At 43.7% G+C, this 22390-nt stretch overlaps 1 protein-coding gene across 3 annotated transcripts in view; it reads right to left on the bottom strand.

Annotated features, from left to right (window-relative positions):
* The window catches only part of MYRIP (myosin VIIA and Rab interacting protein), a 365531-nt gene that overhangs the window by 5307 nt on the left and 337834 nt on the right, over positions 1–22390 (bottom strand). For all 3 annotated transcript variants that reach the window (XM_055321757.1, XM_055321756.1, XM_055321758.1), the window contains 5 exons: positions 15755–15949; positions 8904–9065; positions 4685–4789; positions 4513–4573; positions 2799–2917 (listed from right to left, as the gene is read on the bottom strand). In XM_055321757.1, coding sequence (XP_055177732.1) covers positions 2799–2917; positions 4513–4573; positions 4685–4789; positions 8904–9065; positions 15755–15949 — 642 coding nt within the window. The remainder of the gene's footprint in view (positions 1–2798; positions 2918–4512; positions 4574–4684; positions 4790–8903; positions 9066–15754; positions 15950–22390) is intronic.

Genomic DNA, 22390 nt, shown 5'->3' with positions numbered 1-22390 from the left:
TTCTGTATTTTAACTTTTGTTCTAATTTTCTAAATTTGCTCTGTCCCTTATGACAGTCACTAGCCACATATGGCTATTTACATTTACATTAATTAAAATGAAATAAAATAAAAAAATCAGTTCCTCTGAGGCAGTAGCCCATTTTTAAGCACTCAACAACCACACATAGCTCAGTGACTGCCATATCGCATGTTGCAGATAGAGAACATATCCATCATTTTGTAATGTTCTACTGGACAGCTGTGTTGGAGATTATTGCTGGCATTGAGGTCACAGATGATCATTTATGCTTCCTGCTTTTTGGAATTTGCTGAGTTGGTTTTTTTGTTTTGTTTTGTTTTTTTTTGTTTTTGTAGCTGGTAAAAAATCAACTTTTATAAAAGGTCCACTAATGCTTGGAAAGAAAGTGAATCCTCTACAAAGCAAGATAAATATCTTTTTTTTGTAAGATAAATATCTTTTTTTTTGGTAAGATAAATATCTTAACTAAAGCTTATTAAATACCTTATTCACATGCTCTAATTTGTATTTATTTTTGGTGTACTTGGGCTTCCCAGGGCTGATAAGGGAATTTTAAAGTCACTGGCCTTGCACAATAAATTGTGTTGCTCTGTTGCATGCCAAATCAGGAAAGGGTCACGACTTGTATTTTAAATCAAAATTAAAATAACCTCCCTCTTTGTTTTCTCTGAATGCTTCTTCTCTTGAATTCTACTTCGTTTGAAAGTAATATTGCTGCTTCTCTTTTTTGTTTGTATTTGTTTAGTAATAGTGCCCATTCTTTCATTTTTAATCTCTCTGTGTTATCTAAAGGTAGCTTATTTTTCAAAATTAATTTAAGGTGAAACTTACATAACGTAAAATTAACCATTTAAAAATGAACAATTTAGGGGTGCCTAGGTGGCTTAGTCTGATAATAAGTCTTGATTTTGGCTCAGGTCATGCTCTCAGGGTTGTGAGATCAAGCATCAAGCCCCATGTTGGCCTTCTCTGCTGGACATGGAGCCTGCTTAAGATTCTCTATCTCCCTCTCCATCTGCCCCTCCCCCCTCTGAAAAAATGAACAGTTCAGTGGCATTTAGTACACTCACAATGTGGTGGCCACTACCTCCATCTAGTTTGAAAGCATACCGTCCCTCTAAACTTTTTTTTTTTTTTTAATTTTTATTTATTTATTTATTTATTTATGATAGTCAGAGAGAGAGAGAGAGAGAGAGAGAGGCAGAGACACAGGCAGAGGGAGAAGCGGGCTCCATGCACCGGGAGCCCGACGTGGGACTCGATCCCGGGTCTCCAGGATCGCGCCCTGGGACAAAGGCAGGCGCTAAACCACTGCGCCACCCAGGGATCCCGCATACCGTCCCTCTAAAGCAAAACATCTCACCTATGAAGTGGTTACTTCCTATGGCCCCTCCCCACAGCCCCTGGCAACCACTAATCTGTTCTATCTCTATGAAAGGTAATACTTTTAACTATCTTATTTATAACAGATTTCTTCTCTGGCCCTACTGGTCTGTCCTTTTAAGTGCGATAATGCATCTTTTTAGCTTTGTAAAGTAATGGCCAGGAGCAAAGTAATTGGACTTTAAAAGGTCAGGGGTAATGGCTGAGCAGTGAGGAAAAGGCAGTGGGCAGCACTGTTGCCACGTGGTGCCCAGAGATGCAGTGATTTGTAACCCCAAGGGCATGCTCACTTACCTGGTGCTCCTGCACTCAGGGGACAGGGACAGTGAGGGGGAGGAAGGGAAAGGGAGGGATGGGTGACGAATAAAAGGCAACAGAATAAACTTACCCTTCCTTCAGTTTTGTCACCCAGATACTGCCTGTCCTCAGCATAATGGTACCACTGAGACAGTTTAGCTGGATTATTACTTCCCACATAAGCAGCACCAAGCCTTTGCCAAAATTTGAAGCATCGGCTGGTGTTTAGGCAAACAATCCCTTAGACTTGTTTACATGATCTCCAGAATTTGTGCAAATTATCTCCTGTCCTTTTCTTTGCATTTAGGGGCAGCTGCTTACTTTTTTCAGGAACACAAGTAATTAATGGTGAACAAGAAATGTAAGGAAGGGTGAATATGGATCAAAAACAGGATAAAGGGGATCCCTGGGTGGTTCAGCAGTTTGGCGCCTGCCTTCAGCCCAGGGCATGATCCTGGAGTCCCGGGATCAAGTCCCACATCAGGCTTCCTGCATGAAGCCTGCTTCTCCTCTGCCTGTGTCTCTGCCTCTCTCTCTCTGTGTCTCTCATGAATAAATAAATAAAATCTTAAAAAAAAAACCAGGATAAAAACCCCGACATCTCAACCAGACCTTACATTCTTTTTTTTTTTAAGTTTTATTTATTTATTCATGAGTGACACAGAGAGACAGGCAGAGACATAGGTAGAGGGAGAGGCAGGTTCACTATGGGGAGCCCGATGTGGAGCTCCATCCCAGGACCCCGGTATCATGGCTGGAGCCAATAGCAGACGCTCAACCACTGAGCCACCCATGCACCCCCAGACCTTACATTCTTATGTATGTATTTTTAGTTCTCTCATATCATACCCTACAAGGAGCTGTATGTATAGTTGTGAGGATGTATCCATATATCAAAGAGGTTAGCAATACCAGGCAGGGTGCTTATGCTTCTAGTTGCTCCCCTTTCCTCCCCACCTCCCTAACCAACGGACCTTGAGACCATGCATGAAGGATGCTTCCTGGGACTCTGATGGGAGAGCTGCAGACAGGAGGGCTACAGAATGGAGGCACCATGTACAGTGCAAGTGATAGGCATTGCGACACAGCTGACTTACCATCAAATCCTTGGTGGTGCTTTTTCTTTCATTAGTCCTGTTTGTTGAGGAGCCTTGGAGAATGAAGTTGCGGTTAAATGTTTTCATGGTGGTCACTGAAGATGCCTCAATGTTTTCAGCTAAAAGGAAACAAATGGAAATAAATGGTACCCAGAGGCTCAGCCAAGTGTTGAGGCTCTGCCAAGTGTTGAGGAAGAAAGCTGTCCCCATGACCCAGATTTTGGTTCTAGACTTGTTATCTCCCTTCAGTCTGCAGGTCTGACTGTAGAATCTTTTAATTTTGTTATTATTTTTATGGTATGCATCAAATAAATCCAAGAATCATAAATGGCTTTCTAGGAAAAGGTAGCTTGGAGATAATCCACCATAGTTCATAAATTCTTCTTTTTCTTTTCTTTTTTTTTTTTAACACTAGGTTCCCTGCCCAGCATGGAGACAAATGCGGGGCTTGAATTCTCGATGCTGAGATAGAGGCCTCCATTGATATCAAGAGTCAGATGCCTAACTGACTGAGCCACCCAGGCACACCATCCATAATTCATAAACTCTTATTTGCAATTCTGGAATATAGAAGTCTCTTAAGGCTGTAAAGTCTTACGACTTTGGGGCCCAAATTGTCAAATGGCAAAACCTGACTTACACTGACATATGGCCATTTAAAATCCTTGTCCATTCCACTGAGAGTGAACATTCTCGTGCTTTGCTGCAAGGACATTAATGGGTTTGTCAGATGCTGCCCCAGACACCATGAGGAGGGGACTGTTAGGAAATATACAATACATGTGCCATATTACCTTTCTAATGTTCAAGACATTCTGAAACATGTATTTATCCAAGGATTTCAAATAAAAGACCATGGGTCTGTAATACATTGCAATCATATGAGGTTTAATGGGATATAAAGTAGGCATTCAATAAATATTTGTTGAGCAAACAATGGTGGAGCCACGACTTAAACATATATCTTCTGTCTACTCTTCTGATTTGTGGATTTAAATTCTAGCTTGACATCATCATATATGGCTCCTGAATCTAGGGAAGCTGTTGAAAATGTCCAGGGGATGAGGATGACACCGCCAGCATCACTAGAATCCCTTGTGGATTGTGCACTGTGTTAGATGCCTCTGGTGCCCCGCCCACATTTTCCTGACATCACCACACATTCCGACATCCAGCACATTCCAACAGAATGCTTCTGCAAGCACCGGCACTCTCTCTTGGCTCATGCATGGAGTGGGGAAGAAGTACCAGGGAATTAATGCCTTCTCCCCAGTAAAGATCAGAGGATGATAGCTGAGAGTTGAAATCCTCCTTTTCCTATTCTTTGGGCAGGAAACTCTGAGGTGCAGTCAATACTGTCTCCCAGATGTCCTGAGCAGGATTTGGCCTCATTTGCTCAGAGAAATAAACTACAAATTAAATTGCACTGTATTAAAAATAAATAAATAAATTGCACTGTATTGACTTAATTTCGGTCCCTGTATCATTTCTTTTTTCTTCTACCAGTGTTTCTTAGAATCACTACCCAAATCACATCCTTCTCCCAGGGTCTGCTTCTTGGGGGGATTCAAGTCAAGATGGATTCTTCACAAGAGCACTTCTGGGTGAGAACTCCCCATCAGATCTGGTCCTCAAACTCAGATAACTGAGTCACTCAAAGTAAATAAGTCAGACTTAATTCTTTGGTAGCTCTGTAGTTTTATTTTAAGCACACCTTTCACTGGTGGGGCAGGCAGTTTCCTCCTCTGCTGCCTTGATGTGTCTATGGTTTGTACCTACAAATAGAACACAGCAGTCAACACACCTTCATAAAGCAAAGGTATTTTATCTTCTAAATTTCCCAAGTCATGCAATATTCCAACAAAGGAAGTGAGGGACAAACGCACCTGGTTCCTTTGCTTCTGATCTCGTTTTCTTGTAAGGCGCACACACGGTGCTATGTTTAATCCTGCAATGGTCAGGGCTGAAATTCGGCTCTCAATATCAGAAATCTTAATGCAAAAGAAAGATAGAATCAGTAGGGGAAAAACACAGGAGGGGAGAATCTTTGTTAAAAGTGATGGGAATCTATAATGAACAAATCTGCTTTGCTATATGCTCATTCAATTTTAATATAAAAACTTTCTTTTTTAAGTAATATCTGCACCCAGTGTGGGGCACAAACTCACATCCTCAAGATCAAGAGTCACATGCTCCACTGACTGAACCAGCCAGGCTTCCCTCACTCATTCAACTTCTACCAAGCCCTTTTATATCTAGTGCTATAGTAAGAAAATAAGACACAGGCCTTTCTTTGTAAATTTAAAGTCTAGTTAGTCTAGTTTGGTAGCTCTAGAGTATATCAACACCCTTGTCAGAGTATCTCTAGGGGATTAAGCAGAAGCCCAGCGCATGAAGGTAACTGTGGCCCATCCTGGTGGGGAGAGAAAGGGGAGTGGTCAGGGAAAGCTTCCAGAGCAGGCAACACTTGTTGCGAGCTTTGAAAGGCAAGTATGATTTATAGGTCCTTCTTCATTCTTCCATGACTCCATGAACCCAAACCATAGCACCAGCTCTTAGGAGGGAGGCTCAGCCACTCCTGGTTCAAGTCCATTTCTTTCATTAAAAGGACAAGTGCCTTGAGAATCTCTCTCTTCTCTCTGGGCATCAGTTTCCTTGTCTATAACATCAGAAGGTCATAGAGAGTTCAGATTTCTTTCCAACACAGTCTTAAGGCAGATACAGAGAGAAAGAGCCCACTCAGGGCCCAGAAAGAACCCTGACCCATCCATGTCCCCAGGGATGAAGAAGACACAGTCCTGACTCTTATGAAAGAGCATTAATATGTGCTGTCACCATGCTAAGCACTTTAAATATGTGAACTCATTCATAAACCTATGACATAATACCATTTTCTTGGTTTTGTAGATGAGGGATTTATGACTCAGAGGGATAAGTAATACAGCTAATTGCACAGGTGGTCTGGGGCAGAACTCTGAATTCATGCCAATGCTCATGCTCTTGCCTCACTGCCACATTCTGAGAGGATCTGCCAAGGTCTGGCATGGGGGGCGTGGGGAGAGGCAGGAGCAGGCTATTGGAGTGGAGAGAGGAGGTGAGGATCACAGCTGTCCTACTGCTCTCTGGACATGCCTGAGTGTTGCTGGGCATCAGACAAGGAGCTCAGAAGTCAGCCCAGCAGCCAGTGTGTGTGGACTCTGCCCTGAGGTCTCCACTGCCTCCCTTTTTCCTCCACTCTCTTGAGCTGCTCAGGACAAATTCAAATTCTGCTGTCACTTACTGAGGACCTTTTTGGACAAAGCCTTTTGGGACAGGTGCCATAGAAAGTGCAGAGAGAAGGACTGAAGGGTCAGCAAATATGGGAGGTGTTTCCTCTGTCCCCAAGCAGGGGCAGTCTTGGCCAGAAGAGGAGGAGGAGGCAGGCAGAGGCCAAGACTGTGGCATTTGGTGAAATACTCCACGCTGCCCAGCAGCCTCTGCCCCTCTCTGGCCCCTAGAGACCTTCTTGTTCTGACTCCTCAAATTTCATATTGAAAGCTGCATTCTTTTGCCTTATAGGCCAATAAACTGCATAGGCCTCTGAGAAAGGTTGCAGACTAAACTTTTATCAGTCATTGCAGCTGGTATGGATTAGATGACCATGCTCTTTCCTGGAAGCAGTTGTGATGGAGGGCCTTACTTAACGGGCCTTGGGAGACAGGGACAGCAAGCTGCTCACCACCTGATTTGCTTGACAGGGTCTGGAAGAAGAAGGGTATATTTTTTTGTGTTTTAGTTCACAGGGCAAAGGCCAAAGAAAGAGGAGAGGAGACTACTGAGGCCTGATTTTGTCTACATTTGCTGTCTGTCTATCTATCTATCTATCTATCTATCTATATCTATCTATCTATCTATCTAATTATGTTCCACTTCATTCCTAAGCCTGCATACCCAATGACCCTTACACTATTTGAGGGGATGACTAATTCAGCAATGAGTTTCCTGGGAGCCAAAGCAAAGAGATCAGTGTAGGATTCTATGTCTGCAAGATAAAGACCAAGTGCTCAGAAGAACAGCTTTTCCTGGTACTGAGAGTTCAGAGAGACCTTCTTCACGAAGCCCACAGAGATGATGTTACATGATGCAGTGGATGGCATCCATAGCACACACATCCCCATGGATCATTCTGCAATCTCCCAAAGCACTGGGAAATCCTGTCCCAATGGTAAACTCCAAGATGATAGAGTCCCTGGAGTCCAACCTAATCCAAGAACACAGTTTAGTACATCTACCCTCCTCAGTGGGGACAACTTTGCATGAGAACAGACAACAGGGAGTGTGAGGCTTCATTCTCTGGTGGCAACTTGCAGTAGGGGGAGAGCCTCCGTGGAACTGAAGTTCCCCACATTGCAAAGATCCATGAAATGGAAGGCAGTGTTGAGAACCTCCCTTGAAAATTAAGGAGTTTTTATACAGGTGGATATGTGTCTGATAACAGGACCAACACATTTTCTCAGGAAATCACACAGACTGGTGAAGAATGTGCTTGTGAGGTTAGAAAGACAGGTTCAAGTCCTGGCTTCATCGCTCCTTTTTTTTTTTTTTCTTTTTTTTGGCTTCATTGCTCTTTAGCTATTTGACCTTGGGCAAGTGGTTAAACCTCTCTGAGTCTCATTCTCCCTAGAAACAAAAGGGGAAAAATAACAGTAGCTACATCATGGAGTTGTGGGAAGGATTAATTACAATAATGAGGTCAAGTGTTAAGTACAACTTGTGGCACAAGGTAAGGCTCACTGAACAATAGGCATTATTGATAACATTACTGTCATATTTAAAAATCTATAAAAACTAGGCAAGGTCAAACACACAGAAAATGGGCATTTTGGACTCCAGGGTTTTCTTCTATAAAACATGGCTCCAGTAGTTTAAGACTAGAAAAATCTAGAAGCAGGTCCAAAAAATTCCTGCCAAACACACATACATAATATTACTTCCTACTAAGTCATTTGAGAAGTATTTGCTGCAAAATGTACCCCTGGAAAACAAATGATTTGATTCTACTTTTTATAACTTTGAATATAAATTGATTAAATGTTGGGTGGCATCTATGGAAAATGATTTGTTTTTGAGGAGAGATGATCTTCAATCATTCTTGCTGATAATGAATAGTTATAGTTGCACAGGGCTATGTGCAATGAGATCCTTCCTAACACACAGCATCAACTCATCCACAGGGTGGGGAATGGGTGCCCTTACATTCTCTAGAGTGCTTACTGCTGCCAGTAGTTGTTGCGATTTCTGACTCTCTAAAACAAAAATATTTATTTAAAGAGTAATTACTATTCAAGATAATCATCTTCTCTATCCATAGGTGGTTTTTATTGACCCCAGGTCCCCTAGGATACAAGGGGGAGTATTAAGAGATGGGGTCCATAGAAGTATCACTGAACCAGGGATCTGTACTGAGTATATACTGCAGACACCATGTCTCAAACATTCTGTGTTTGAGAATCAGTGATTTAGTCCACAGTCAATTCTGATCCAGAGTCAGGAGCCAGGGGAATATCCATGAAAACTTTAAACAAATATCTTTATGAAGTTATAGACAACATCATTTCAGTTCTGAATCAGCCATATCTAAATCGTGCAAAATACTGGTCTGAGAAATCTACACTTTCAATTTCATTCATTTATCCACACCATTTTTATTGCCAAACCCGTGTCAGGTATTATGTTAGGCACTGGAGTTACTGTGTGAAGAGAGACAGCTACAGTCCTGTCCTCATGGGGCTGTCAGTGTGTAGAGGGGGAAGCTGGCAGCAAGTAAGTAATCAACAGTTAGGGAGGGGTGATCTTGGGATAGAATGGGAACCTATATAGCAAGGAGACCTACCGATGAGTCAGAAAATTTGTCTAAGAGGAAAGTGACATAGGTTTAAAGGAAAGTCTGAAATATTATCAAAGCTATAATTTTTTAGAAGGAGAATTTGGTGGAATTCACCCAAAAGGACAATGCAAGTGCACTAGAGAACCGATAAAAGGGCTTTGCAATAATTCTTGTGGAAGATGGGGTGCCCTCTCCTGTTTTGTGATGGTGCTCCTTCTGGGCAAAGAAGGAGTTCCTACCTGGAGCTCAGCATGGTGAACCTGGGCTGCAGCCGTGGCCACCTGGTCCTCCAGATCTGCCAGTTCAGTCTCATTGGTGCCACTATGGATGCAACGGGCAGCATCCTCCAATTCATTCAGTTGGCCTTCCAGTCCATACACTGTGCCCGCTGCCAGGTACACCTGCAGAGGAGGTGCAGTCTTTGAGCTCAGAGTTTGGAACTGAGACTGGTGGGGTCCTTTCAGGGCACCCCAGTAATTCAGGGGGAATGAAAGAGGACCAGACTCAGCGCTGGAGGAAAACTCAGAGAATACGTCTGTTTATAAACATTCTTCACACTGAAATGGTAACACGAGGTCTTACCACCTCCTCACTGTCAACCACACCTAGGTCCCCCCAACTTTCCTGCAAGAAAAAGCACCTTAAAAGTTTAGAAAATACAATGAAATAGTCCAAAGTACATGGCATCAGCTATTACATAATTTGCAATTTTTTCCAATGACTATAGCAACCATATTGCCAAGACAGAAGTCAAAGAAAAATTCATGATGTGATTTTTCCAATAAAATTTTGGTTGGAAAAAAAATTGGTTGGCATTTAGCAATTGAAAAAAATTCAGAAAACATAAAGAGAAAGAGAAGAAATAATTTTTTAAAGGTCTTATTTATTTATTCATGAGAAACAGAGAGAGAGAGAGAGAGAGGCAGAGACACAGGCAGAGGGAGAAGCAGGCTCCACGCAGGGAGCCTGACGTGGAACTCTATCTGGGGTCTCCAGGATCATGCCCTGGACTGAAGGCGGTGCTAAACTGCTGAGCCACCCGGGCTGCCCAAGAAGAAATTAAAACAATTATTCATTTTGAGTGAATTATCTGATTGATGACCTTCAGCTCGCTTGAAGCAGGTTAAGAGCACTAAGATGAACCTGAAATTTATAGTAGGAAAATATTTCTTAGAAAATAATGCGATGTTAAAAGAAATATGTCAAATCTATTCATCTATCAGTGAAGACAGATTTTTTGAGAGTCCTTGAAAATCAAAGAGAAAAATCAGATAAAGGGAGTAGTCTGGAGAAAAATTAAAGGAAAAAAATTGACTTGAGTTTATAAGGCAATTGCTGTAAAAGTGGGCAAACAGAAGGCAGGATCATTGGAATAATACAGACCAAAAGATGCGAGACGGGGTGAGTGGAACAAATGTCCTTCAGCCTAGATAATAATGTGATGCAACAACCAATTACATGGAATGAGATTGATCCAAAGAAGCAAATTACTTAACAAGAGTTTTTTGAAATTGAATCAACATATATAAAGCTCTACACATGTAATCACAGCAATTTAGAGTCGCTTTGAATGAAAACACACGGTCACACAAGCTTTTTTATCTTGAGTTAAAAATAAAACAGGATAAGCCAAGAGTTTGTGCACACAAGCCATGCAAGTGTTTTGCGCCGAGCGACACTGAGTGCTGGTGAGGAGGGGAAATAACTCTGCGATGCTCCTATCCTGTCAATTCCTTGGCCTGATTCATGCATCTGCATTAAAACTGGCAATTTTACAAAACATTTCAAAGTGGAGCAAGGGCAGGTGCAGGTTTGATGAATGCACAGTTGTACATCGCCAGGCACGATGAGCTGGGGGAGCTTCTAACAATGAATGATACAGTGGATGCCATGTTGAGTGATTCATCAGTCAGAGAAGGGACCGTGAATCAGATGTCCATTGACAATTGCCATATTTCAGTCTGCCCTTAGTTTTGTACTTCTTTGTCATATGCAAGTATCAGAGAACTTCTGTTTCTAACAGATCCCCACAAAATAAATAAATAAATAAATAAATAAATAAATAAATAAATAAATAAAAGATCTCCACAGTTAATATGAGACATTTGTTCTTTGTCTTGAAAACACGATACTCTGCTTCATTGTTTGTCACATGAAGGAAATGATGAATATTTCAAAGCTATTTGAAGGGAGGAAACATTAAAAATTTGTGTCTTGGAAGTTTTGAAGTTGAAAACTTCTCTTCAGAGGGGAAAATTGAGGAGACAGAGGGAGGAAGAGACAAGGAGAGATGATAATTACAGGGTTATACAATGAAACAAAATTTGGAATTATGATTTAAACGAGACAAATAATTTGAGTGAGTGTGGCAATGGGTTAAACATAACTTGACATAACTTTGGTCTCAAGAGCCTCGATTTTTCTGGAAACACACAAAACTCAACATCATCACATCCTACAGCTGTATCGTCTTTTAATAGTCTCTTGTTTTGTCTTCATCATGGTCATCCACTAATGTTCTTTGTTTTCTCTGCCAAATCAAAGCAATATGGACCAACTCCAAGCCCTCAGCAAGGCCAGAATGTTCACCTTTTACTTTCTGTTCCCTGAAAGCCTGCTTTCCTGGCACAAGGGGGGAAGGGAAGGTTCTGTGGTTTTGCCCCAGTGCAGGCTGAGCAGGAACTCTCAATGTGTCACTGCCAAAGTCATGACGCCTAAAGGGCCAGTGTTGGTGATGATGGTGATGACATGTATTTACTGAGCCAGGCACTAAGCCAAAGGTTTTATGGGACATTTCTCCTTTAATGCTCACAGCAGTCCCTGAAGTAGGTGCTGCTATGTGTGAAAGAGGAGAATATTAAATCCTACAGGTTGAGTGACTTCCCCAGGCCTCACAGCTGGGAAGTGGGGGAGTGGGATTTGAGCTCCTGGGGGCTGATGTCAGATCCCATGACTTTATCCACCGTGCCCTGAGATGCCCTGATACTCAATCTCGCTTGCAATGTTAGGATGGTTTACATTTCAAACTCTGACCTGAAGGTACTAGAGTTATTGTGGTTATAGATCAACATGACATTGGTTCTGTGGCTGGGGGTGCAATAACACAAGTTAAGATGCTATAATAATGGAAATGTGATTCTAGTTTTAAAAAATAACCTATTTGAAAAAAAAATAACCTATTTGAAAACCAGTAAGTTGGAATTGCTGGCTGAATAAAGGCCCGCTTTTAGTGAGAGCCATGGCTATGACTTCTCCAAGTTCTAGCCACTGCTGCTCATGACCCCATGGCATGGCTCCTGGTTCAACACACCTTCCTCAAAGTGGTTCAAGGGACAAGAATGGGTGTTTTGTTATGGAAGGACTTTGTCGCCAAAGCCTCTAGGGTAAAGAGAATTAAACAGTTTTCTTCACTGCAGGAATTCGCAGAGTCTTTATTTTTTTTTTTCGCAGAGTCTTTAATGTGCTAATATGTATCTCAATTTTCCTAGAAAGACTATACAGGTTGCTGAAACGGATTTGAACTTCTAGTGTCTTGTCGGACGTGCTTTCCATGAATCACATTCTAGAGGACTACATCTAGACAGTAACTGATAGCATTTCTTGGTTTGCTCTTGAAGGCAGAGGCCCACCTAAGTAGCCAGTAGCATCTCTACAAGTGCCAGGGCAATGTCCTCTCCTGTGCCATGGATGGTGCCCAAGAGCCTTCAGGAGAAGGTCCAACATCCCCTGCCTGCTCCCGGATTCTGTGGCAGAGCTGGGCTCCCTTATGGGGCAGTTCTACTGTGTCTGCTGCTACTGTAGACACAGTGGGACTTGGTGTTGTCAAAAGTTATAGGTCAGTGCAAAAGGGAAGTTGGGACTGTCCTTCCACTGTCTCTGTGCTGGGAATTATGGGGTGCCCCAGGCTGTTGATCATTTAACAGTGAAGAGAATGGGCAGGTCCTTAGCAGGTGGAGAGGAAGGGTGAGGGAGCTGGGAGGTGGCTCATCTCTCCCACTTATAACTCTGCATAAATCCACAAGGTGGCCTTTGTGGGTCCCCACTACTCACACCACAGGTCTGAGAATGGTCATGCCAGTTGTTGTTGACCCCTAGATCCATCTTCCATTCTTCTTTGTCCCACTCTGTTTTCTGTGAGGCTGTCCTGTATGAACCTCATCACCCAGGCTTCCTGGCTGGCTGGGATGGGTTTGGCCAATGAATGGGAGACACCAGCAGGAGACCAAAGGCAGGAGGACAAAGAAGTCTGTCTTCCTTTCCCTGTCCTCTACCCATGTGGGCTTCATGGGGACAGCTCCCACTAGGGAGCGCTCCTCCAGGCACCAGCTTTCCATGGACTATACTGCCTGGGGGGTGGTGAGTGTTTCCCCAACACCACCCCAACTGCTACTCTCTGAACCTATCCCTGGAGAGAAGTCCCTTCCTGAAACTCGTCTTTCCCATCCAGGCCCCTACAGGTACAATGGATCCCTGTGCCTCACAGCTTTCAGGGAGAGCTGAAAATCTGGGGATTCTGAAGTCCCCAAAGCCCTACTCTAATTAAGTGGTTAACAAGGCAGTTTGTGAAAACAGGAGACTTGACATACGAATGACATTCTGTGTTATCTCAGGTAGCTCTGAAACCTTTAGAGTGTTTTTTAAAGATGAAACATTCTCAAGCAAATGTTCTCTTTCATCTCCGAGTCCTGGTCTGTGGTAGCCAATGTTCAGAAGGTGAGAATAAGCATCTCCGTTTCTATTTCTATTTCTGACAGGCCCCGGTTCCTCAGCACAAAGGAGCAAACAGTGGAGAAAGAGGGAGCGCTCTTTTGAACACAGATGGACATAAAGCCAGGGTTTAATTAAATCAGCTGCACCCAGAGGCCAGTTTAGGAATCAGCTCCACCCTTCTGCTGCTCAGCTGAATTCCATCCTGGAAACCGCAGAGCAAAACCAGCCCAGGGCTCTGTGATCTTTATCTCTGAAGAGATAAAGAGAAGAGTTGTCCCTTCTCTAACTCAAAACCAATAGAATTCAAAGGAATAGAGATGGAGTTTCTTCTAAGGCAATGTGAAAAGCTGGAAGGGGGAAGGGAGGAGGGGGAAGAAGCAGTTAACTCTTAGGGAACAGGCGAGGCATCGCCGAGGGCCAGACACAGGTGCAGGGAACTACAGATACCCGCCACCCCCAGAAACCCCTGCCTTTGTAGCAGGTCAATGTGAGGTTATGGACAGCTCACATCAGTGGGTAAAGGCATGTGTTTTGACCTGAAAATGTTAAGGAACCCAAGGAAAGAAAGTATATATGAAAAGGATCTGACAAAATGAAAACTCCCACAAAGCCATTGCATTTTTCAACATGCCCCTTGGAGGAAAGAAAGGTACACTGTCTTTGCTTTACGTATGCCACGAGAACCCACGGTTGTCATGTAAATCTGAATATCTAATGCATTGTATATTGCTTTTTAAAATACAATACTTGGTAAAACAAAAAAACACCCCTTTCCTGGTGAACCATATCTTGACTTTAACTTTTTCAATTCTGCGTGTCCAAGATGAAGGCCATTTTAGGGCTATCAGCACTGAAAGAACTGTAGTATGGACATACTTAACAGAGACCCTCCACATTAGCAGTAAAACATTTCTTCCTATAAAAAAGGACTTCAATCATCTGAATCATATTATCAGGTAAACATTCTTCGAGCACCTCTGTGTCAAGCTCTGGGAAAGGGCCGGGACTACTGATGTGAAAGAAAGACCGTGCTCTGCAGGGATTTATACATAGGATTCCTAATCTGGGGATGACCGCCAACCTGTGCTACAGCCTCCCTGCATCTCCTCTTCCAATATTTGACAACATCTGGAGACATTTTGACTGTCATATTTTGATGCCACTGGCATCTTGTGGGTAGAGGCCAGGGATACTGCTGAACATTCTACACCACACAGGACACCCCACACAACAAAGATTTATTGAAACCAAAATGTCAGTGGTGCTGATCTAATGGGGACAGATAGATGAATAGACAGAAAGGGAAGTAAAGTGACGTAAGGGACAGTCAGACCTCTATTTAGGTTTTATGGGAATTCCGAGGGAGCCAGTGTTTAACTTTTAAGATAAAGCAACTATTGGCATATTTTTTTAAACCTTGAGTTGTTTTGCTTTGTTGTTGTTTCAACTTTTTGCAAAAGTTGCCTTTATGAACAGTTCCTGATGTCTGAGAACTGCACCCCAAAATCAGGGTTGATTCTGCTGGATCTGAAAGGATGGAATCACTTGATTCAATATCAGTTTCATGGGCAGGCCTATGGCAATTGGTGATGGTGACTGCAGCCCGAGTGGCTAATGTCCCAGTCTCTGTGTCTGCAGTGGTGTTCTCAGCGTCAGAAAGTTCTCATTGGGAATTTATTAAAATACTCAATGAATGTGGGTATTTGTATGTGAGAATCTGTTACCTCCTTTCTCTCCTCTCAAACTTGGCTAGAAAAATCCACTACCAGCATATAGGTCTATGAGCAGGACAGACCACTTGTGACCTAAGTTTGATGGGCAGACACCCCCTTTCCCTGTTGTGGCACTGTTAGTGCTCCACCTGGATCCCCTGAGGTCCCCTTACAGTTTAGACATCCCCCCAGGCTCGAAGCTTTAGCTTGCTTTTGTTCCCAACAGCTCAGCTATGCAGAAGACTGCCTCAGGCTACTCTAGACCAGGTTGCATAGAGAATGAAGTGCCTGCTGGCTGTAGAAAAGGCCAGTTCCTTTGCTTCAGGTCGGAGGAATCAGGTGCAATTGATACCCCAGGGTTTCCTGCAGGATCTGTCAAAACTACTCTTTGTCTAAGACCATACCTTTGCTTGACTTCTTCCCTTCCCCCTGTCTCTCACTGGCCTCCCTGGGGGAGCACTTCCCTAAGAAATCGCTTGCACACAAACCCTCACTTCAAGGTCTGCTTCTGAGGAACCCAGCCTGAGACCCTCCCTGAGAATGTATTTGCTGTGGTGGTGGTGTGTATGTGTCCTTGCATGGTTTGTGATGGGTTACACCTTCATCAGTTTCTTTTTTGCACATGTTTGCCTTAGATAGGGAAACATCCACAGGTAATAAAATCTTACATTTTCTTCCAGGGAAGTCAGCTGCTCATCCAGCCTCACTTGGTCTGTCCCAAGAGGAAACGTCCCCTTCTCTCTGTCAGGAGGGACAGGTGGGAACTCCCAGGGCCCCGCGGACTCTGCTATCAGTTCCTCAGTGGCATTGATGACTTTTAGGACTTCTGTGGAGATGTTGCAGAGAGAAACAGCAGAATACTTCTGTTTGGTTCAATAACAGAAGGGGACAGAAGACAAGAACAGCACATTAACAATGACATGGAAATTCTACGTCATCATGGTGCTCATCATGAGACTGATCCCATTATAACACACACAAACATCGATGTGCCAAAGGAACAAGAAGCTAAAAAAGTCTGCACAGCAGGAGGGCACCTGGAGGAGGCCTGATTTGACGTGGTCTAGCTTCTGTGACTCACACTGAATCATTTGATTTCTCAGGAGGGAAGAAGGAGACCTCAAGTAGAGGCTACTACATCTTTAGCACACTATTGGTGGTTTTATACCCACACCTCATTTTCTAGATGGTATTTACTTCCTCAACAGAGCTTCAGTCACAGACTCTGTCAAACTACACCCATGGTGCAGTCCAGTAGGGAGCTTTCTGGACTGGGTGCTAAGAGACCTGGGCTCTAGATCTGGCTCTAGCTTCATTTAGCGATGGGATCTTGACCAAATTACTTTATATTCTGGAACTCAGCTTTGTCATCTGTATAATGAGAGTTTTGGAAGAGTTTCCCTGTAGTGTGTCAGTAGCCCCTGTGTGTTTAGCTCATTCACACCTATTCTCAAGTCCATTCCCCCTTGTTCTGCTCTACCATAGAGGCTGATCAGGAATATACTCCATTTCCCTCCTCTCTTGCAGCCAGGGGCAGTCATGTGACACAGTCGTGACCAGTGAGCCTGACAGGAAAGCCTGCCAAGGGGGCCTCTAGAAAAGCTTTTGTTTCCCTAACCAGGTCAATAGACCCAGCTGATGTTCTCCTTCCCCACTTGCTTCTGCCTTGATCACAGGTGTATAGTTGTGACAAGGGTGAGGACAAATACCAAAATGCTGAGTAAGGTGGCTCAGGAAGACTGAAAGAGCCTGGCCCCAACAGCAGTGGATCAGCTGAACCACTGTGAGTCACCCCCTGTCTCTGAACATCTTGTTACATGAGAAAAATAGTCCCCTACCATTGAAGCCACTATTGGCCAGATTTTCTGTTATTTGCAGCTGAATTTATTCCTCACTGACACAAACTTTTACATTCAGGGCTGAAAATTACAATCAGTCCAGTTCTGGGCCAAGGTCATTGATGGAGAGAGGCTCTGCAACCACAAAAATTTATCTGCATCTTTGAGTTCATCAGAACATAGAACACCAAGCAGTAAGTTGGAGTTCAATGTTTCTTGATAGTAATGGTTTCTATCTAGAATCAGGTTTATTTATCCTATCAAAGGGTTTGTAAATTGGAAGTCCAATATTGCCTATTGCCGACCGAGGGATGTGTATATGTGTGTTTACCATTTACCAGTAAAATGTTTCAAGATAATCTGGAATTGTAATGCTTTTAGTATCTTAGGAGATACCTTTCTCACTCATATCTATCTTGGCCAAAAGATTAATGATGGCTATGGCTTCATTTTGTGAAGTCTGTTCTTCCAGGTAGATTCTACTGCAGGTTTTATCTTGCTAGAGGATGTTTTGATACCTTTCCCAATTCCCTAAGGAATCAATGTATTTAAGTGACAAATCAGTGGCTGAATCCAGTCTGGAAGCTGGCTCTGGGCTTCCTTGCAGAGACATATGGTCTTGTGTCTGTCAACCCTATGTAGGGTTAGGGCACATGTGCTCAGAGGGCTCCCCATCTGGCCTGTCTACTCCGCAACAGTTGCTTGACTGACCGAAGAGTCACACTCCTTTTGGTTCAACGGACTTTGCTATAAACCCAAACAATTGGGTCTGGGATGTCAGGAGAATGAGATGGAAGGATGGTGACACAGACCCAGCAGAATAAGGGTGGTGTCCCTGGAAACAGCCAGGGTCAACTTTTCATGAGAGGGGAAAATTGCAGGGGCTGTCCCCTGCTGTCCAGGATGTTGTGACTTGTTATGGCAGACTGTGAAGATGAATTGGGCTTAAAGGGATTTGGGCACAAAACACTGCCACTGTTTGCTTAAGTTCATTTTAGAAAAGGTGATGTATGTATGAAAGCAGATTTGTCATCCTTAGTATGTAAGTTTGTGTTTAGAAAGTCTTTCCCTTCTTTGGTAAAAGAGGTGTCTTTGTACATTTTTTTGAAAAGAGAAACATATGACTAAAGGATTCAGAAAAAGACCACAGCACAGTAGAAAGGAAAGTATGAAAATTTACATATCTCCAATGAGTACAGGGTTATTAAAGGGTCAAGGTTATTCATGGGAAGGATTTACGAGGTGCTTAAACAGGTACTGTGTGTGTCCTGATTCCAACTGAACACATCATATCAAAGTGATAAGCCAGGCATCCCTGTTGCTTGGCTGTCATTATTCCATCCTATCCACTAATAGGGTTGTTTATTCAACCATAGAGGTTGCAAGCTGGGAGCCAAATATTGCACAGAGGCATGCTTTTTTGACAAGAGTGCCTTCCATGAAACATGCATTTGCCAGTTCTCTGCAATCCCCATACTGTTCATTCTACATATTTTAATAGGGATAATCTATGGTGTGCAGATTCCTCTTCAGGTGCTGGGATAAAGCAGTGGACAATGAATGAGGTCCCTGGCCTCCCGGCATGTCTTTAGTCTTATCCCAGCCACTTGACATATGGACATACTTTCCTGGCCCCCGAAAGGATCTGCATTTGCCACTAAGTCAGAATGTGGCATACCCAGCAGCTGGTCTGAGGAGAGTACCACAGCTTCTCCTGGGAGGTCTTTGATCTTGATAAAGCCCTGGAACACTTCAGAAGCTAACTAGCCACCATCTGGAGGAAGTGGCAAAAAAAAAAAAAAAGTATATAAAAGTATATGAAAACTGGACAAGATCTTTGGCTGGTGAGCCAGTTGGCAGGAGTATTCCCTCCAGTCTGACGGTGAGCCCTCCAAGGGAACTACACATTGGAATCCACCAGCCTCTGCAGGGAATCAGGGCTTTGCTCCTTGCCCACTACCGAGGACTGGGCTGTCTGCTTGGACACGGGGATGGCAGTGAACAGTGCACCTACTGGAAGTGAAGATTCCTGAGGTTTAATTAGCTGAATGACAGGAGCAGGGCTTCAAACCCCCCTGTTCCTTAGTTTACTCACTGATCCAATAAAGGAAATCAAAAGATTTGTTAGAGGGCTGACACCGACTTGTTATGTAAATGTCCTGCTCCCTGCCCAGTCTAGATTTAAAAGTAGAAAGCACCTTGCACAATTATGTTAAATAAAGCTATATTTAGCACTGGACAGGGTTTTGTTCAGATGAAAAGCTGGTGTGGATTGGGGTGCTGGCAGGAAGCCCTGTGTGTGGGAGAAGTGAATAGCTAAAGGATCCTTCTGCTTTACTGCTTAAAGCCCCAGAGAGCTGAGCTGAATGGCATAAACCAAGCATAATTTGAGAGCCCAAAGATAGCTATTATGGTAGCTGATGGTACTCCAGATAGTAATTATAAGATGGATCCAATGTGATGGTTTCATGAGATCAAAAAAGGGAGAGGTAAAAGTGTGGACATTAGCAGACAGCATAGGGCGACAACAGATCAGGAAAATTGGCCTCAAGGACATTTAAGGCCAAGGGCTCCACAGATGATGGGATTGAAATGGCCATGTAGTAACAAATTCAACCTTCTAGTGATCAAAGAAATACAAATTAAATGACAAATTTCATTAAGTGCCAGATATCCGCACGATTCCCTTTCTAAACGCTTGGTGTGCGCCAACATGACCTGGCGCAGCTGGAGCATGGCTTTAAGGGGTTGATTTACTATGGGTTCTGTTTGCTCTGATGCACTCACATGCCTCAGTCTCCCTACCACTGATGCTCACTGCTGAGAGCCCAAGTGTCCACTTCTAGAGTTCAGCCTGTGTCACAGCCCCACGTGGAACATCAAATCCTAACTCTGGCTTCACTACCTCTGGGACTGACACAAACAGTCCACATTGAGGGTACAGAAAGTGATAAGAGCACTCCAGTTTCCTCAATCATTCGCCAGAGGCAACAAAATAAGCAACCTCAACAAAGACTCATGTTTCCTGCCTGCCTGTAAGAAATGGCAGGGCCAAAGCAGACCTTTCAGAAGGTTTTGTACCACTCCAAGGCTGTGGTCCCACCATGCTGGCCATTTCAAGGGACCCAAGACTTGTAGACTTGCAGAAGAACAGGGCTGCACCCAAATCACAAACCCCAGCTGTAGCAACCTCTTCTCTCTAGAGACTGCAGAGAGAGGGAAGACTTCTTTACTTTTTGTCTCTCTCCTCTCCAGCTTCAGCATCAGTGATTTCTCTATCCTGTCCCCATGCACTCCCTCTTCATATAAAACATGTTGCTAGAACACACTCCTCTTCCATTTACTCCTGCTTATAAACAGTTTCCCAAAGACATGTAGAATGCAAGGTGTTGCCAGGGGGAGATTCTGAGTCTATAGAGTTCTAAAGAAAAGACAGTTTCCATCCTAAATGCTAGGTATACTTGCTTATTAGCAATCCTTGCAAAGTCTCCTGAGATTTTTCTCTGGCATCATCATTCATATCAAAGCTTTGTGTTGGCCAAAGAAATGCAGACTCATTTCAAGCTGGAATAGACAGGAATGCTCCTTACCAGAATATCCCAAGCTTGCCAACATGTGAACAGCAGGAGCACGTGAAATGCCTGGCTTCACAGAGGGGGAATGCTTTGGATGCCAGAGGGCTGATCCCAGCCTTGGCTCCCCCCAGGCGCAGGCATGCGTCTGCCTGACTCAGGTAGAACAAAACAGATCCCATGTCTGGCTGTGTGTGATGAACAGAGCTGTGACAGAGGCCTAATTTGACTTGATATGAGTCTTGGTATGATCTCATTTAATACAATGTGGGGGAAAAAGAGCTTTGAGGGTTAAATGATGTGTGCAGGTATCTGGGGCAGAAGAGCAATTTTTCTAGCCCTACCTTGGGAAATGTTCCGTCGCCTATTAACAAGAGTAGAAAAGCTAAACAGGTAAAAGCTGAAGGGACATCGGCACTAGGGTTTTTGTGAGATACAGAAGCAGGTAGTATGCTTTGAGGCCCATGGGTCAATCCCTGAAACAGGAGTGGGCAGTGGTGAGGGGACTCTTACTCTGGCAGGGTCTTGCCAAGGGCCTCCTGTCCTATGGATCATCATTCCTTTAGGAGCCTATAAAAATGTTTTAATCTCTTTTAAAATCGGAAGATAAAAAAGAACTCTTAGGTCCAGGAGCATGTTTTAATACATAATATTGATATATTAATCTTTATACCAACACAGCTGTGAAATCTGATCTGTAAGTGTGTTTTATAGAGGAAAGGGCCCATATGGGCAAAAGGGCTTGGGCACAGGGAAGTCATAAGTTGGCTCTGAAGTGGCTGCACCAGAGCCCCCTGTGAGAAGGCATGTGGACAGCAGCGCGCTAGTAGGGCCTGTCCTCTGGGGGCATCACTGTCCTCCCTAGACATTCATGAAGGCCCCAAGCAGGTCCCTCTAGGAGTTCTGTTAATGCACACTTGGGAAAACCCTCTGTAGCTTCTCACAACTGATGAAGGGAAACAGTGGGTATGGGTGCTGTGGTCTTGTGGCTTCCTCTGAGCACTGATGCTAATGTGACCTCCTCATTGCACACCCCAGACCATGAGGCTTGGGAAATTCTGGTTACACTGTCTGTGACACTTTGGGTAAATGATTTAACCTCTCTGAGCGTCCGCTGTGAAGTGAAAGAGAGAACACCATCTAGCACAAAGGGCTTTTGAAATTAAATCAGACAGAATGTGTTAAGTGTCCACACAGTGCCTGTGTGGGTTGGCCCCTCCTGAACAGTGCCCCCCCCACCTGCCCCCACTGCCTCTAGGCGTATCTGTTACTGCTAATGGCCCTGTGACTTAGATGGCTTCCATTATATACCATGCTCTCGAAACATCTTTCCTTAGCTACCTGGTGTTTTGAAGAATGCTTCTTACTGTTCTTTATGGAAAAAAGTTAAACTTTGCTGCTCTTCATTTCCCAGTTTTTTTCTTGCCAACTCAGAATATTTTAAAAAAGAGAAAAAAAGGCACTATGATCTAGTATTGCCGACCACAACCATAATTCATAAAGAAGGGGTAACTTGACATCAAAAAAGGAGAATGTAGTATCTAAACATAGAATGGTCTGTCCTAAGAAACAGCAGCAGGCAATCTGACATGGACACTCAGACTGTCCCCCCACCCCCCCCACCAGGCCCACACACACATACACTGGACCCTGTATTCCCCTTTGACTGGGAGCAGAGTGAACCATGTGTACTGATATTTAATAAAAACAAGGGATGTCATTGCCTAGTTGGGAAACTGAACGAATCAGGCCCTCAAACATCACCTGCTATTTTCCATCATCACTAATTTAATGCAAGTCTTCTGGAAGAGTCTACTCTATGCCAGGGCCCTGCCGGGGACGTAGGGGTGTGAGCCACAGTCCCTGTCCTCAGAGAGCAGAGAGGGGAGAGGGT

The sequence above is a fragment of the Nyctereutes procyonoides genome, unplaced genomic scaffold (assembly GCF_905146905.1).
Source record: "Nyctereutes procyonoides isolate TBG_1078 unplaced genomic scaffold, NYPRO_anot_genome, whole genome shotgun sequence".
In the NCBI taxonomy this organism is placed as follows: domain Eukaryota; kingdom Metazoa; phylum Chordata; class Mammalia; order Carnivora; family Canidae; genus Nyctereutes; species Nyctereutes procyonoides.
The sequence above is the reverse complement of the archived record's forward strand: the minus strand, read 5'-3'. Positions and strand labels throughout refer to the sequence as shown.